Source organism: Littorina saxatilis, linkage group LG10 (assembly GCF_037325665.1).
Source record: "Littorina saxatilis isolate snail1 linkage group LG10, US_GU_Lsax_2.0, whole genome shotgun sequence".
Lineage (NCBI taxonomy): Eukaryota > Metazoa > Mollusca > Gastropoda > Littorinimorpha > Littorinidae > Littorina > Littorina saxatilis.
Genome location: NC_090254.1, coordinates 7,269,350 through 7,286,849, shown reverse-complemented (window position 1 = coordinate 7,286,849; position 17,500 = coordinate 7,269,350). Strand labels below are relative to the sequence as shown.

The following is a 17,500-nucleotide window of genomic DNA, read 5'->3' as shown; positions in this document are numbered from 1 at the left end:
CAATGTGTAGCGCTGTGTCACTGAAGTCGTCCTGCAACAGACAGCGCTCTTCACGGACCATCACACACACAGAATGTCTTGCTGGCCTCAGTGCTTCAAACCTGGGTCAGATCTCGCAACCCCTGTTTTGCATTTGGAGTATTTTCAAGCAAACTTGGTGTATTTTCTGAAAAATTAGCGAACTCCACATAGCATTTGAACATCCATGATTCAAACATCTTTCACGCGCGTCCGTCGCACCGTTGATTACATTTACCAAAACGTTTAAAACAAATGATTCTTTTCATGTTTGCTGACAAAAACGGTAATCATGTGTCAAAATACTGGATCGGCTTCGGGATGCGCTTGTGAAGAAAAGTAGCCTAGGAATTTTTCTCGTCGATTTTTTTTTCCACTAACCGTACTGCTCGTATTCTAGACAATCACGCGTACAAAATACGGCGAAATTGTCTTATAGACAATCACGCGTACAACATACGGCAAAATTGTATTATAGACAATCACGCGTACAAAATACGGCGAAATCGTATTATAGACACTCACGCGTACAAAATACGGCGAAATCGTATTATAGACAATCACGCGTACAAAATACGGCGAAATCGTATTATAGACAATCACGCGTACAAAATACGGCGAAATCGTATTATAGACAATCACGCGTACAAAATACGGCGAAATCGTATTATAGACAATCACGCGTACAAAATACGGCGAAATCGTATTATAGACAACCACGCGTACAAAATACAGCGAAATCGTATGGGTTCCCAGGTCTGCTGGGTAATCAGAAATCCCAAAACCAACGACATCTAAAGATAGATTAGATGTCGTTGCCCAAAACAGATAGCCTGCTAACGTTCCAAAAATCAGAAAAAAACCCTAGAATTGTACGTTATTCGAACGTGTAGTTATTAGTCATTGGTCATTTAATGGTAATTGATCTTTACATTGCCGGAATCTTGCATGTGAGATTCATCAATGATTTTGAGATAAGTTCATTACTTGTACAATAAGGGTTTGTCTGTCTGTCTATTTTAAAGGCCAGTGGGTCGACGTACTGTAAATATAACGTTTTGTTTTGTCAATAACTAAACGTTCCAATAACCTACAATTCTTGTTTTTTGATTCTGGATGATCAGGGTAATGGAGAATCAAGTGTGCATCAAATGGGCTTTCCTCGTTTCTTCTCCGTCTCACGTGGAATTTGAAAGTGTCTCAGTGGGCGAAAGAAAAGCAAAGCCGTGGAGAATCTCGCACAGTGGGGTAGGTCAAGCGCGAATCTTTGTGAGATTGTTAATATTCAGAACGGGACTGATTGGATGCAGGTAAGATACAAACACATTGGACGAGAGTCATTGATCCAGGAGTTTAAATGTTTTCTCAAAATGAAACTTTCTTCAATGAGAAGGCATTGGTTGGGACGTTGCATACGTTGCCATAATTTTGCAATAAAGCATGCAGCTTGTAGCAAGATTCCATTGACCAAGATAATTGCTAAAGCTGAGGCCCAGTCTTCTTATACCTTACACTAACGAACCCGTAAGTTCTTCAAGAGAACTACTAGCGCAAATCATTTGCATAGACTGCAAAAAGGAAAGATGACAAATGGCAACCTTGTCAGACTCAAGCATCACTGTGCAAATAATCAAAAACTCTTCACCTGCTCTGACGAAGATGTTCAACTGACGTCTTGCAGGAACGTCGAGAAATAGCTGTTCACTCTGAATTTCTACAGCTTAGAATGAAAGATAACAATAATTCGCACAATCGAATGCTTTCTCATAATCAACAAAAAAACTATATAATTCTTTTATTTCTCTTTCCAAGACAACAAATCTCCCATACACTGAAGCGTTCATATATGTTCAACATTTATCATCTTGCTAAGTCAGCCTCTGTCATTCCAATATCATCAAAATATTTACCATGTCTTAAACAGACCACATAAAAATGTCAGTTACATATACAAGGAGAACAATAAAGAACTGACCACAGCGTTGACGTCCACGCCACGATCAGCCAATGCCTTGGTGAGACGTGGCCAGTTCCGCATGGCTGCTATGTGCATGTGTGTGTGACGACTCTCGTCAAGGCCGAATGGGTCGGCGCCTTTATCCAGCAGCATCAGTGCAATCTCTTCGTCCTTTTGGGGACTAAAGAGTTCACACAGACAAACAGATACAATGAAACACAGAACCAGACATACAGACACACACACACACACACACACACACACACACACACACACACACACACACACACACACACACACACACACACACACAACTATTGCTTGCCTTGCAATCAATTAACCGTACGTCTTTATAAATAGAGAAGCGGAGAAAGGGAGACGAGAGATCTACACCCCTCGGATTAAAAAAGTACACACATACATTTAGCTGTAGATCTTTGTGATGCGGCGAGTAATATTAAACCAAGTATATTGCCAGAAAGGTAATTTATTCCCCTACCGTATGAAACAAAGAGTTTAATTGTTCATAAATTAGTGTTTATGCAGTGTATCGGAGACCTAGGACACCCCCAAAATCAAATTCGCAAAAGCAAACTTGCAGACACTAAGATACTCAATCAATCCAAATAAGCAAGAGTGACAAGAGCAAGGCTTGTTTTCGCGTCATTTTGTGTGGGCTATGGGGAAAAAAAGCCGTAGTTTTGTTATGGCACGTTGTATTGCTTTTAAATTTGACATGAATATTGTTAATACCATTGCGAAAAAGTGTGTAAAATATCGTGGCGTTTGATGAATTTTATTTAACGAACTGGAACTTTTCAGAAAAGTTGAATTAAACGGTAATATATAATGGGTCATGACGGCTGTGTTACCTGCAAAGCATGGGTGTGTAACATGGAAAGCATGGATATGCTACCTGTAAAGAATGGGTGTGTAACCTGGAAAGCATGGATATGACACCTGTAAAGAATGGGTGTGTAACCTGGAAAGCATGGATATGCTACTTGTAAAGAATGGGTGTGTAACCTGCAAAGCAAGGATGCCAGCGGATATCTGCTCCGTGACACGCCGTGGTTGACGTCAGCACCCAAATCCAGCAACACGCGCACCACCTCGCGTTGCCCATAGTTACAAGCCACAATCAGGGGGGTGGCCCGTTGCTGTTCAAACTCGATCTTTCAAAATAAGAACTTTTTTAGTTAATGGACACATGGCAAAATATTACATGTACCCGTAAACTACCTTTGTAAGTACCCACCTCCATTATGAGCGGATTTGACCCCAAAGTAGGGTGTGGGCGTTTAGTAGGTACTGTGCCCTGTGCACGATCAGTTTTTCTTTTGAAATGTTGACATTTTGTCATGAGACATAAACATGAGACATAAGATCATTTATTGTCCATACAATTAATGACAATAGATGGAAAAGTGTGGTTCATCTGCTCTTAAAACAACCAAAACAACATATGACAACAACCTGTATTAAACCTGTCTCTTAGTATGAACACTTTAGTAGGGCAGGTTTCTGTGCACAATAAGTTTAATGTATTCCTTTACGTAGCTCAGTTGGTAGAGCACTGGACTTGTGATCGGAAGGTCGCAGGTTCGAATTCGGGCCGGGACGGACACAGGTCAACTTTATGTGCAGACCCAGAGACGGAAGCCATGTCCCACCCCCGTGTCATCACAATGGCACGTAAAAGACCTTGGTCATTCTGCCATAAGTGCAGGTGACTGAATACACCTAAACACGCAGACACCTGGGTAGCGCGACTCTGTTGCTGCTAGCTTTCCACTGGGAGGAAGCGATCCGAATTTCCCAGCGATGGGACAATAAAGTAATGAAAAGGAAAGGAAAAGGAAAAAGGAATATTCAGACACATACCAGACTTCTGTTGGCGGTGCACATCTCTCTCACGGTGTGGTGGTCACCTCGCTGGGCAGCGTGCAATACGCGGCCAGGGTGAAGGCCAGAGGTCAAGGACAATATGCGTGATGGACGTCTTGAGCTTTCACTCATCACCGTGTCTTGCAGATCTTTGAACAACACTTTGCTTTCTCCTGGAGAAAAAGGCAGAAACACCTTGTTTTGATACTGCTTGACTTTGCTGCACGCTCAGTTTAAACATATTTTGCAAAGAAAAGAACTGCACCACTTGTTGTTTCTCAAGTTAGCCACTGATGCTCACCATGAGTCATGTAATCATATCCATACTTTGTATGCTGTGGAAGGCAATTGGTTATGGCATATATCACACCTTTCAAATGAAAAACAATTTCTAGACAGTCAACACGAACATAAGAGAATAATGATCTAGACAATCAACACAAACATAAGATAATAATGACGTGCTTATGAATATACCTATCGCAAAAGTGTGTGATTTTCTTGCATCCTACTCATAACTTATGTAGAAAGGCATGATCACAATGCAAGATGGCCAAACAAAAACCTGTATTTAATGGATCGTTATTGGTTCGTTCAAAATAAAAGCATGTGTGGGACTGAAAAATTTCATGAATCCTGAAGACGCTGAAGGATTTGCATAATCAACAACCAAAAAAACGTCACCACAGGCATTACGAATCCGGATTTCCGGCATATACCGGAAGAACCCCACCCATGTAAAAGCATACATTCTCCAAGTTGCTTGTCTTACCAGCGATGTGGTTAATATCTATCCTTGCACCACTCCAGGACCTGTTTGGCTCTGGTTTCTTCATCCGGGCACTATCCAGCTTCAGGGAATCGACAGGTGTGTCGGAAGTAACGTGTGTACAGCAGGCCGGAGCGAACAGAAAGTGCTGACGTCCAAAGCTGACCAGTAGATCTCCCTCACTGTCCACGGTCAGCACCTGACCCACCTTGCCCGCTGTCTGAACAGAAAGGGAGCTACAGTGGACCTCCAGACCTCCAAAAATGTGAGAAAAACAGTCTTGGAAAGGAGGAGTCTGGAAGAAAATTGAAAGTTTTACGCCCTCACGGCAAAGCCATTAGGGGCATGTTACACGGGAAATCCCGGCTTTGTATGAAAATAAAAAATAAAAATGCGGGGGGGGGGGGGGGGGGATGTAGACAGCTGGCTGCCAGCTGCTAAGGAGGAGTCTTCAAATGGAGGTTAATTAATAGACGCTATGAACAGAGCATTTCAAAAAGCAGGGTCTTAAAAAGGAGGAAGTCTTAGATTGGGGGGTCTTCTTCTTCTTCTTCTTCTTCTTCTTCTTCTTCTTCTTCTTCTTCTTCTTCTTCTTCTTCTTCTTCTTCTTCTTCTTCTTCTTCTTCTTCTTCTTCTTCTTCTTCTTCTTCTTCTTCTTCTTCTTCTGCGTTCGTGGGCTGAAACTCCCACGTACACTCGTGTTGTTTTTTTTGCACGAGTGGAATTTTACGTGTATGACCGTTTTTTACCCCGCCATTTAGGCAGCCATACGCCGTTTTCGGAGGAAGCATGCTGGGTATTTTCGTGTTTCTATAACCCACCGAACTCTGACATGGATTACAGGATCTTTTTCGCGCGCACTTGGTCTTGTGCTTGCGTGTACACACGGGGGTGTTCGGACACCGAGGAGAGTCTGCACACAAAGTTGACTCTGAGAAATAAATCTCTCGCCGAACGTGGGGACGAACTCACGCTGACAGCGGCCAACTGGATACAAATCCAGCGCGCTACCGACTGAGCTACATATTGGGGGGCCTTGAAAGGGGGGTGCCACTGTAAGTGCATCATGAAATCCCTGAGGGTTGGGTCCGCAGCTCAGTGGCTCTGTAACCAGTTCATCACTGTAAATGTTGGTTAGAGGATAGCAAATGATGCGTAACTACAGCATTTTAACATCATCCTTTTGGATGTCCAGTCCTGCCGCATTTTAAAATCATTCTTCGGGATGTCTAGTTTTGTTATTTCGGAGCATTTTAATATCATTTAGCAAGGATTAAATGAATTGCTCTGAAACGTAGGGGTCTTACACTTATTTCCAAAAGAATATGATGGTACAATGATCCGTAACTTCGGAACTAGATCTCCCAAAGAATGATTTTAAAAGCTGCATTACCACAGGACTGGACATCCAAAAGAATGATGATAAACAGTTAACGATCCTGGAAGTTTTAGAGCAATCCATTTGGTCATTTCTGAATGATATTAGAATGCTCCTTATCTACGGGACAGGTCATCCAAGCAAGAAAGAAACAAGGGAACATTCCACAACCAAACTTTAAGGCCTAAAAAAAAAATAGGTGTGGTTACGGTAACCCGACCTACCCTATTTTTTGGGGCCGACCCTATAACTTTTTTTATTACATTTGTCAAAAAAATACCCAAAACAACAAGTAAACGAGTGCAGATAATGCAATGAAAGCGAAATCGCCCGAGTCGCACACTTATTTCCCTGTCAATTAGGTTTAATTTGTACACATTAGAAAAAAAAGTTTTAAAAAAAAGTGATTGCCTACCTTCCTACCCTATTTTTTTGGGCTATGTTACCGTAACCACACCTATTATTTTTTTTGGCCTAATGTAAAATTATTCAGGGAGAACACTCACTTCGTCCATGCCGTCTCTCCATCCAACACGACAGTTGAGAACTTTCACTTCCTCCATTTTGTCCCTCAGCCGTACTTTGTCTCCTTGCTTAAACTCTTGCACCTGTGCAAAACCCACAAACAACTGTGCTGAGATTATAAAACAATACATTGAAATAAAAAAAAAGACAACAAAAACAACTATACGAGAACATTTTAGATAATGAAGAGGAGAAGAAAATCACTCCTGAGTCCTCATATCAATCCAAAATCACAAAGCATATAAAGTGCTTAGGCAAAAAAAAAAAGTCTGTTTACGGTAACATAGGCAAAAAAATAGGGTCGGTGGGTCGGGATTTTTTTTTTCTCCGAAAAAACATATTTTTAAGTTATTTTGCCAAAAAACAAAGCCTTTTTTTTCCCCCCAAATGACAAACAAAAGTCTAGGGTCGCGCGAAAAAATAGGGTCGGTCGGGATACCGTAAACAGACTATTTTTGTGTTTGCCTTACGTTCCTATATTACAAATCCCAAAAAGAGTACTTTAGTAAACATCTTAACCAAATGAGGCAGAGCGCTATTTATAGATCAAATAAGCAAAGGGAAGTAAGCACTCTAAATGCATTCGACATGTGTAATGGAGTAAGTGAGAGTTATACAGAACCAATCTCCTGGCACCTGAGAGAATGACAAGCATTGAAATGAACAAGCGACATACATTCGTCATGAATGCGAAGGCTCTTGAGGATGAAAGTCGCTTGTTCATTTCAATGCTTGTTATTCTATTAGGTGCCAGGAGATTAGTTTCATATAAATCTCGCTTACTCCATTACACATGTCGTATGCATTTAGAGCACTAACTTCCCTTTGGTAATTTTGCCTCCTGTAATGTTCGTTTTGAAGAAACAACATCCAAAGCAAACTTAGCACCCTTTCATCATGATTAACATGATAGGTATCTTGTTCGTCCGCTTTAAAGGTTGTTGTTTCGCTTTGACTATAATTACACGTTTTATAAACCCACCTTGCTTGGGTTTTGATTCTCGTATCAATATGAAAGGGAATACAGATGAGGCAAGCAATTCAAATAATGAACAGTCAAGAAGAGAAGAAACACTAATCTGGCATCGATTCCCAAGGGGAAAACTGATGCAAACTCTGTGTACTCTAACATTAAATCTGTTACAAAGTATGTTACAGAACACTGACCGTTACAAGAGCATTCGCATTCATGACGACGTCTTCCGCGAGAAACTTGACTGTAACACTTCCATCGTCAGCCGTGCCTGACACGTGACCTGTTTTACCCAGTACCTGTTGTGCAGAAAGAATAAATTATGTTAGTATCGTCCCCCCAATCATTATCAAAATGAGAACCGAACATTAATGGCCAGGCTGCTTCGTACTCTGGGTGGGACGTTTGGGTTAAATTGATTCTCGAAGTGACATTTATACTCTGCTGAATAAAATCAGCAACATGTTCTGACTGTAAACAGAATGAAGACACACTTAATACCCCCCTCCCCCCCCCCCCCCCCCCCCCCCTCATGCAGGAGAAGCTGTTTGGCGACCTGGCGGCACTAAAGAAGACGGCGGTATTCGTGCGTAGCACAGGAGTGCATGTCTAGAAGGAGCGAACGAGAAGAAGAAGGAGAAGAAGAAGAAGAAGGAGAAGAAGAAGAAGAAGAAGAAGAAGAAGAAGAAGAAGAAGAAGAAGAAGAAGAAGAAGGAGGAGGCAACTGCAGCACACACATTTCTGCCTTCCTAAGAGGCTTCATACCGCAGCATGTCTGGCTCTTAGGAAGGGCCTATACTGCGTCATGGCGTGACATTCCGCGCGTTTCCTTCCGGTTTACTGATCATGTTCTTCGGTTCCTTTTTATATTTAGTCAAGTTTTGACTAAATATTTTAACATCGAGGGGGAATCGAAACGAGGGTCGTGGTGTATGTGCGTGTGTGTGTCTGTGTGTGTGTCTGTGTGTGTGTGTGTGTAGAGCGATTCAGACTAAACTACTGGACCGATCTTTATGAAATTTGACATGAGAGTTCCTGGGTATGAAATCCCCGAACGTTTTTTTCATTTTTTTGATAAATGTCTTTGATGACGTCATATCCGGCTTTTCGTGAAAGTTGAGGCGGCACTGTCACGCCCTCATTTTTCAACCAAATTGGTTGAAATTTTGGTCAAGTACTCTTCGACGAAGCCCGGGGTTCGGTATTGCATTTCAGCTTGGTGGCTTAAAAATTAATTAATGACTTTGGTCATTAAAAATCTGAAAATTGTAAAAAAAATTAAAAATTTATAAAACGATCCAAATTTACGTTTATCTTATTCTCCATCATTTGCTGATTCCAAAAACATATCAATATGTTATATTTGGATTAAAAACAAGCTCTGAAAATTAAATATATAAAAATTATTATCAAATTTTTTTTTTCGAAATCAATTTAAAAACACTTTCATCGTATTCCTTGTCGGTTCCTGATTCCAAAAATATATAGATATGATATGTTTGGATTAAAAACACGCTCAGAAAGTTAAAACGAAGAGAGGTACAGAAAAGCGTGCTATCCTTCTTAGCGCAACGAATACCCCGCTCTTCTTGTCAATTCCACGGGCACTGCCTTTGCCACGGGCGGTGGAGTGACGATGCTACGAGTATACGGTCTTGCTGCGTTCAGTTTCATTCTGTGAGTTCGACAGCTACTTGACTAAATATTGTATTTTCGCCTTACGCGACTTGTTTAGATTACAACCCTCTTTTCGATCACATTCAATAGGGCACTTGTCAAGAAGGGTGTTGCAGGTTGCGAGCGGATGATGTTGCTGCTTGTTTTGATAGTGTTTTACCGATAGTCATAATAACTAGCCAATCAATAAATATTACTAAGCAAAAGAAGAAGAAGAAGAAGAAGAAGAAGAAGAAGAAGAAGAAGAAGAAGAAGAAGAAGAACACAACCGTAGCGTCCTCTTAGAAGGAACGAAACACGCGGAATGTCACGCCATGACGCGGTATAGGCCCTTCCTAAGAGCCAGACATGCTGCAGTATAAAGCCTCTTAGGAAGGCAGAAATGTGTGTGCTATGGGTGAAGAAGGAGAAGACGAAGAAGAAGAAGAAGATTACTTGAACTTCTTGGTATGTTTGGTGAGGCTCAAGTTGGAAAAAGAGGTTCTGATTTCGCATGAAAGCCTGGACAGATATACGGGGGTAAAGATAACCATGTCCGCGAGAAGAACGGTGCAGTTAAACATAGACATAGAACACGTTATTATCTCAACGAGGAGAAACTCAGGTGTGGTGTATACAGCATTACAATGAACAGCATACAACGTAAGAACACAAATAAAATATCGAGGCGATATTGAGTTCATGGTCAGAGTTCCCAGTTAACGGTTTTTCAGATTCCTTGTGACCAGCATTGGGGTGCAAGAAGCGACAGTGGGGACCACCAAAATGGGTGGTACGCAGCCGCGAGGTCTGATTGGTTATAAATTGCCATTTGTTGCGATTTCAACCAATCAGACCCTGCGCTTTTGTTCCCACCCAATTGGGGGGGCACCCACTTTCGCTTCGTGCCCCTCAGCCCAGCACTCACCCTGTCCAAGTCCTCCGTGTCTGCCCTGCATTGCTGCTGCAGCTGTAGAAGCTTCTCCACCCCGACACGAACCGCAACTCGTGCTCCGGGCGTCAAGGCGTCTCCGTCTGCTGATGTGATTTCCTCCCGAGCTTTGTTGCCCTCGCTCCTAGAAATGTCATGTATCTCTTCAACACTAGCTGCTGGGTCACCGTCACTGTCACAGGAGGATGTCCGGCATTCAATGAGAAGCCTGGGACTCTCAGGGTCATCCGTACTGGTGTCTGCCTCACTGACTGTCGGAGCCTTGCTCTCTGGTGGATTGTGGCAGGGAATACTGACTGTCGGAGCCTTGCTCTCTGGTGGATTGTGGCCGGGAATACTGACTGTCGGAGCCTTGCTCTCTGGTGGATTGTGGCCGGGAATACTGACTGTCGAAGCCTTGCTCTCTGGTGGATTGTGTCTGGGATCGGGAATACTGACTGTCGGAGCCTTGCTCTCTGGTGGATTGTGGCCGGGAATACTGACTGTCGGAGCCTTGCTCTCTGGTGGATTGTGGCCGGGAATACTGACTGTCGGAGCCTTGCTCTCTGGTAGATTGTGGCCGGGAATACAGACTGTCGGAGACTTGCTCTCTGGTGGATTGTGGCCGGGAATACTGACTGTCGGAGCCTTGGTCTCTGGTGGATTGTGGCCGGGAATACAGACTGCCGGAGCCTTGCTCTCTGGTGGATTGTGGCCGGGAATACAGACTGTCGGAACCTTGCTCTCTGGTGGATTGTGGCCGGGAATACTGACTGTCGGAGCCTTGCTCTCTGATGAATTGTGGCCGGGAATACAGACTGCCGGAGCCTTGCTCTCTGGTGGATTGTGGCCGGGAATACTGACTGTCGGAGCCTTGCTCTCTGGTGGATTGTGGCCGGGAATACTGACTGTCGGAGCCTTGCTCTCTGATGGATTGTGGCCGGGAATACTGACTGTCGGAGCCTTGCTCTCTGGTGGATTGTGCCCGGGAATGGATAGAAGTGCACTGTCTGACTGTACCAGACTATGATTGTCGCCACTGTTTATTTCTTGTGTTTCTGGCTGCTCTGGATTTCCTGATGCATTGTGTATTGATTTTGACAGCTTTCTGATTTGATCTGTGTCTGAAATAAGGGACAATGATCATGTTTTAACATTCCCGTATACCCAACCAATGAGTCTTAACTGACCAAATCATCTATATGGAGCAAACGGATGGTAATGTGAAACGAAGTACAATGAGCCTTCCAGATCAATTTAAAAGACCCTGTGGTAATAAGCTCCACCCCCCTCCCCCAGTTCGCACACTCACACACACATACACACACACACACACACATACACACACATAGACACACACACATAGACACACACACACACACACACACACACACACACACACACACACACACACACACACACACACATACACACACACACACACACATAGACACACACACACACACACACACACACACACACACACACATAAATGTCCACAGCGCCAACGTAAGAACTCACCCAACACAGGCAGATGATCCCTGTAGTAGTATGGCCCCACCTCCTCCTCCACACACGTCACGTCCACGTTGCCATGGAAACCCACACGGTAAGAATTGACGTTACCACTGGGCCATTCCACTTGCAATAAATCCCTAGAAGAGTGCGGCGATACGTTTTCGTAACCTTTGACCTCGCCCTCTGACCCTTGACCTCCGTCCTGATCACCCCACTGCCAGTCACGACCCCTGGTGACCTTTGACCCCGGAAACAATCCCAGGGAGCGATGCTTGACGCTTGTCTTTCTCTTGGGGACGGGTTGTCTGACGTGCATTAAAAAAAAAAATGCCGTCATTAAAGAAAAGTAAGAGAATCGTCATAAGCCGATAAAGCCGAGAAAACAAGTCTCTAGGTTTGATTTCCCGACCGACCCTATTTGTGAACCTCCACCACGGAATGAGTCGCATGTCACCTTTGCATGAATTTTATAGTTTTACATTTTCCTAGAGTTTTTTATGCTCTATCCAGTGGTGAAAACCGTTTTAGAAAAGAGCAAAAACTGTTTGAGTTATAAGCCGAGCGTGACTAGTCTTGGTTTTTCCGTGTGGTTAGTCGAGACTATATTTATATAGTCTCAGTGATGACTGTTTTTTGTGTGTTAATCTAGCTGTTCCTTTTATGCCAACAGCTTGACTAAATGTGTTTATATCGCTTCACGCGACTTATTCCAATATTAAGAAGCTCGCTTTCGCTCGCATTTCAATATCTTAAAAAGCAGCTCGTGTAGTGATTCTGGTACGACACAGCAAGCCATGCGATATGTGCATTAATTGTACCCACCCCTCTATTCCTGGTGCATCTACACGCAGAAACTGATGACGCGGGTCGTGCTTGTCGTCGTTGTAGCAGAGAGGGCAGAGGTCACATCCGATACAGTCTCGGCAACGCCACAACATCCCGTAGGTGTCGCTCTCTCCGCAGTTAGTGCAACGTGTGTTTGGATGGCGCACACCTGAAACATCATGTCTTAGCTCGGTGTAATGGATTTCGCTAATAGAACCTTTGCTGGCTGATTTTTGTGTTGGCAAGTTAAGTTTCATTCAACCTCGGTCATTTTCATCAATAGTCGAACTCCGAAAATAACTCTGTCGTGTTTTCATGGGTTGTGAAAGAGTGAATACCCTTGCTTTTAGTGAGACAATCCACGGGTCAATCTTTCTTCAATCAATCAATCAATCAATCAATGAGTCTTATATCGCGCATATTCCGTGGGTACAGTTCTAGGCGCTCTGCAGTGATGCCGTGTGAGATGTAGAGGTTACATGCCGAGTCTCAGTGATTATCAAAAATAATGGTCGAAGTTAGCGGATCATGAAAAATGCGAGCTTTAGCGAGCTTTTTCATGACCGCGAACTGAGACCATTATTTTTGATCATCACTGAGACGAGGTGTGTAACCTCTTTATTCCTCCTTTCTTCAGTTATTCAAAGAAAAGAGGAGGTTTTTTGCGAAAGTTTGATCGAATCCTATTCACTCAACCAGTCAACCTGCGCAGGCGATCGATTAATGCGCGGTTGTATAGTTCCGTGCAAATCATTCCATTCTGTTAACACTTCTTGTCAGTTTTCCTATTTTGGACTAAAATCAAGTACACAGATATGCTGTTATTCTGCTGTGGCGGCAAAGGCAGATATTGTGTGTTCTGTATATGTTTTGGTATCGGTTAGGAAAATGTTCTTTCGTCAAATGGGACTAGCAGACGAACTTTTGCACCCGTGTTCCAACGTTAAAAACTGTATGAAGTTAAGTTTTCTGGGGAAAATAGTGTATGAAACCGCTTTATGTTGTTTAAATTGATGAGATGTGTGCATTTGGTTGCGTGTGATCTGTTTATTAAATGAAATATTGTTGAAAACTGACCGTCGGATTGCAGTCTGTTGTCGAAGAAACTGAGTGAAAAGAAGAGGAACTACTCTTGTCGCTAGACAAAGTATGAGTTACTTGCCTTGGGAAATTGCTTGTGATGAACGTCTGATCTAGATTCAGAAAACAACCGAACTCATGGATTTTATATGGAGATTCATGTGTTCAGGCCTGTAGTTGTTAATTCAAATGCGGTATGTTTGTATTGTTTGCTCCAGAGATGTATACTTCGTACATTAGAGCGTTCGGAACTTTTCAGTCGCAAAAAGTAGTACCGAAACAGAACAGCTTCTCAACCCATTGCACTATCGAGGATTCAGGCTGTTGCTGGGTCGTTATTTGTTTGGTTGCTGGGTCATTATCGAAAAATAACTACCCCTACAAGTTTACAGAGGTAAAGAAGCAGAGGGGGGAATAAGAAATTTTATACGGCCAGTAATTGCAGCCACTTCAATAGTACGTCGACCTCATAGTCTGAGATCAGATGTGGTTGGCCAATTAGAAAATTAAACATTTAACCGAAAAGGAAATAATCTCAGCTGAAATCAGGTCAGCATTAAACTCCTCCTCATTGCCTATCTGTCTCTACCACCACTCACAATCTCCGACAAATGCTATTGACACGGTGGACGAGTTAAGTAGGGGAAGGTTGCCCAATATGGATCAGCTCCTCATTTAGACCACCTCCTGTTCTGACAAACTAACGGTGCTAGAGCGCTTTAAACAATTTCATTCGCTGTATTTACTTTCTCTGGGTAACTTGCTCATGTCAAAACACCCACCACAAAATCGTTAGGTTTATTCTCTTTTTTTTTACACTTTTGGCAGCGTTCACTCTAAATTTGACGCTTAAAACGGACTAGTTCATGTCCACAGCCAAAGCAGTTATCACGTGCTATATATGACAGCTAAGACTGTATTTGTTACATTTTAGCAGGGCTCACCCCGAGTTTCTACTGCAAACAAAAATAATAGCAAAATCCCATGGATCACCTTCAACAGAGACATACATACATTCTATCTATGTCTCTGCCTTCAACAAATAGAAGAAAATAAAAGCGAAAGGCTGGTTTCATTAATTCATTTAGAAGCTTGTTGAAAATAACCTATAACTAGCCTCGAGCTTAAAAAAAAAAGAAGTCTTTTTTCCCTGGAAGTTGATATTTTCATTTATTTTCTCTCTACTTTTGATAAGTTTTTACATTTAGTCAAGTTTTGACTAAATGTTTTAACGTAGAGGGGGAATCGAGACGAGGGTCGTGGTGTATGTGTGTCTGTGTGTGTGTGTGTGTAGAGCGATTCAGAGAAAACTACTGGACCGATCTTCATGAAACTTGACATGAGAGATCCTGAGTATGGTATCTCCAGACATTCTTTTTTTTGATAAATAGCTTTGATGACGTCATATCCGGCTTTTCGTGAAAGTTGAGGCGGCACTGTCACGCTCTCATTTTTCAACCAAATTGGTTGAAATTTTGGTCAAGTAATCTTCGACGAAGCCCGGACTTTGGTATTGCATTTCAGCTTGGAGGCTTAAAAATTAATTAATGAGTTTGCTCATTAAAATTGTCATTAAAATCGATTTTTCGCAAACACATTTAAAATTGATTGCATCGTAATCTTCATCATATTCTGAATCTAAAAATATATACATATGTCATGTTTACTCTTAAAATGTGATCACAATTAACGAAAATAGATTAATTAGTCTTACGATAAAAAAATTAGAAATCGATCCAAAAATGATTTCATCTTATTCTTTATCATTTCCTGATTCAAAAAACATATAGATATGATAGGTTGTATTCAAAACAAGCTCCGAAACTGAGTTAACAAAAATACAGAAAAGTGCGCTTTCCTGCTTAGCACAATACGCTACCGCGCTATTCTGGCGTGTTAATTTCACTGCGTTTTGCACGTGGAAGGTGAGCAATTTCCTTCTCGCGGGGATTGACGAAGCTGTACTGTCTTGGTGAAAAACTACAGTGCGTTCAGTTTCATTCCGTGAGTTCGACAGCTTGACTAAATGTAGTAATTTCGCCTTACGCGACGTGTTTTTAGTTTCCTGTGATGGCTTCAAATAACGTTCTCGTCAAACCGAAACAGATTAACCCAAAGCATATTTAAATGAGTTTGACTTGCACACTAAGGTGTATCATGTTATTTTGAAGTATAGGGGGCTTTTTACAGTGATTCGTGAAGGCCTCTCCACTGGGCCATATAAGGCGCCCAGGCTCCTAATGTGGACCTGTTGTGAATAATTGTTCTGTATTTAATGTTTGCTGAATGTCTATCAAAGATAATCCTCTCTAGTTATGTCTAACGGTTAATGAAACAGAGACGGACTACCAAACACAAAATGAAACTTTTTTTTGCAAGAAAACAAGCTAGTTATCAGCATGAAACAAAAAGTGGTCCATATCAGGCAACCTTCCCCTACATGCAATTCTTAACAGTTGTATGATTACTCACCAATCTGTGCCGTGTCCAAGACCCTGAGTTCACATTTCCCATCATGCTCTGCGCTGCACGTGCTTTCCTGTCCCATGTCCCACAGCACGCGCACCGTGTGGTTGCCTAGCAACTCGATGACAGTGCCCACGTGACCTTCTCCTCCGTCTGTGTCCCCGCCCCTCCAGTCTGGTCCCCGTAACACACGTAGTCCTGACACTGACATTGTGCGTTACCCGGTGATACAGGCGTAACGGTCATTACCCGTGTCTGCATTCCAATGTATAGTACACGTAATTCTAACACTGAGGTTTTCAACTTAATTGTCAACCCTGTCTAGCACAGTGCTCATGATCAAAATTGATCATATAAATTTCTGATCAATAATTCTAATCTAGTAATCTAGTAATTATGTTATTACTTTTGATAATTACCGGAACAATACATGAGAAGGTTTCCGATTAGGTGTATAACGTGAGCTGTTACGGTGGATAGTTATTTGACAAAGATCATTGCCTTGCTGACACTTCTGTCGTCACAGTATGTATTCCTGGTCTTGAGATGATATCCAATAAACACGATACAGTAATAACGTGTTTGATAAAATGGTGTTTTTTTCCACACACCAAAAAGTTCCTTCTCCATGTATAAAAGCTAAATCGGGTCAATGTACGATTATTTCTGGTTTGAATACTTTTTACTACAAGCACAAAAATAGCAAATACGAGAAAACACAAACATAGCAAATACGAGTAAACATAAACATAGCAAATACGAGTAAACATGAACATAGAAAATACGAGTAAGGCCACACAAAAATAGTCTGTTTACGGTATCCCGACCGACCCTATTTTTTCGCGCGACCCTAGACTTTTTTTGGGCATTTGGAAAAAAAAGAATAAAAATAAAATAAAATAAAAAAGTATTTTTTGGCAAAATAACTTAAAAATATGTTGTTATTTTTTAACATAAAAATAAAATCCCGACCTACCGACCCTATTTTTGTTGCCTATGTTACCGTAAACAGACTATTTTGTGTGTGTGGCCTAAACACAAACATAGCAAATACGAGTAAACACAAACATAGAAAATACGAGTAAACACAAACATAGCAAATACGAGTAAACACAAACATAGCAAATACATACGAGTAAACACAAACATAGCAAATACGAGTAAACACAAACATAGCAAATACGAGTAAACACAAACATAGAAAATACGAGTAAACACAAACATAGCAAATACGAGTATCATAGCAAATACGAGTAAACACAAACATAGCAAATACGAGTAAACACAAACATAGCAAATACGAGTAAGCACAAGCATAGCAAATACGAGTTACACAAACATAGCAAATACGAGTAAACACAAACATAGCAAATACGAGTAAACACAAACATAGCAAATACGAGTAAACACAAACATAGCAAATACGAGTAAACACAAGACCAATAATTATTCAGCACGGTTCATCAACAAATTACTGCACACACGTGTTCTAACCTTCCACAGTTTTAAACTCGTCT

The 17,500-nt window shown here is 41.8% G+C and overlaps 1 protein-coding gene across 1 annotated transcript in view; it reads right to left on the bottom strand.

Annotated features, from left to right (window-relative positions):
- LOC138979147 (E3 ubiquitin-protein ligase MIB2-like) overlaps positions 1-16,194 on the bottom strand; it is a 32,196-nt gene extending 16,002 nt beyond the window's left edge. The window contains exons 1-11 of the mRNA XM_070351956.1: positions 15,990-16,194; positions 12,435-12,606; positions 11,616-11,917; positions 10,092-11,218; positions 7,702-7,806; positions 6,516-6,617; positions 4,635-4,851; positions 3,860-4,035; positions 3,002-3,150; positions 1,994-2,156; positions 1-31 (exon numbers count right to left, since the gene is read on the bottom strand). The exon at positions 1-31 is cut by the window's left edge and continues 124 nt beyond it. Of these exons, the coding sequence (XP_070208057.1) occupies positions 1-31; positions 1,994-2,156; positions 3,002-3,150; positions 3,860-4,035; positions 4,635-4,851; positions 6,516-6,617; positions 7,702-7,806; positions 10,092-11,218; positions 11,616-11,917; positions 12,435-12,606; positions 15,990-16,194 (2,749 nt within the window). The remainder of the gene's footprint in view (positions 32-1,993; positions 2,157-3,001; positions 3,151-3,859; positions 4,036-4,634; positions 4,852-6,515; positions 6,618-7,701; positions 7,807-10,091; positions 11,219-11,615; positions 11,918-12,434; positions 12,607-15,989) is intronic.
- Positions 16,195-17,500: the final 1,306 nt, after the last annotated feature.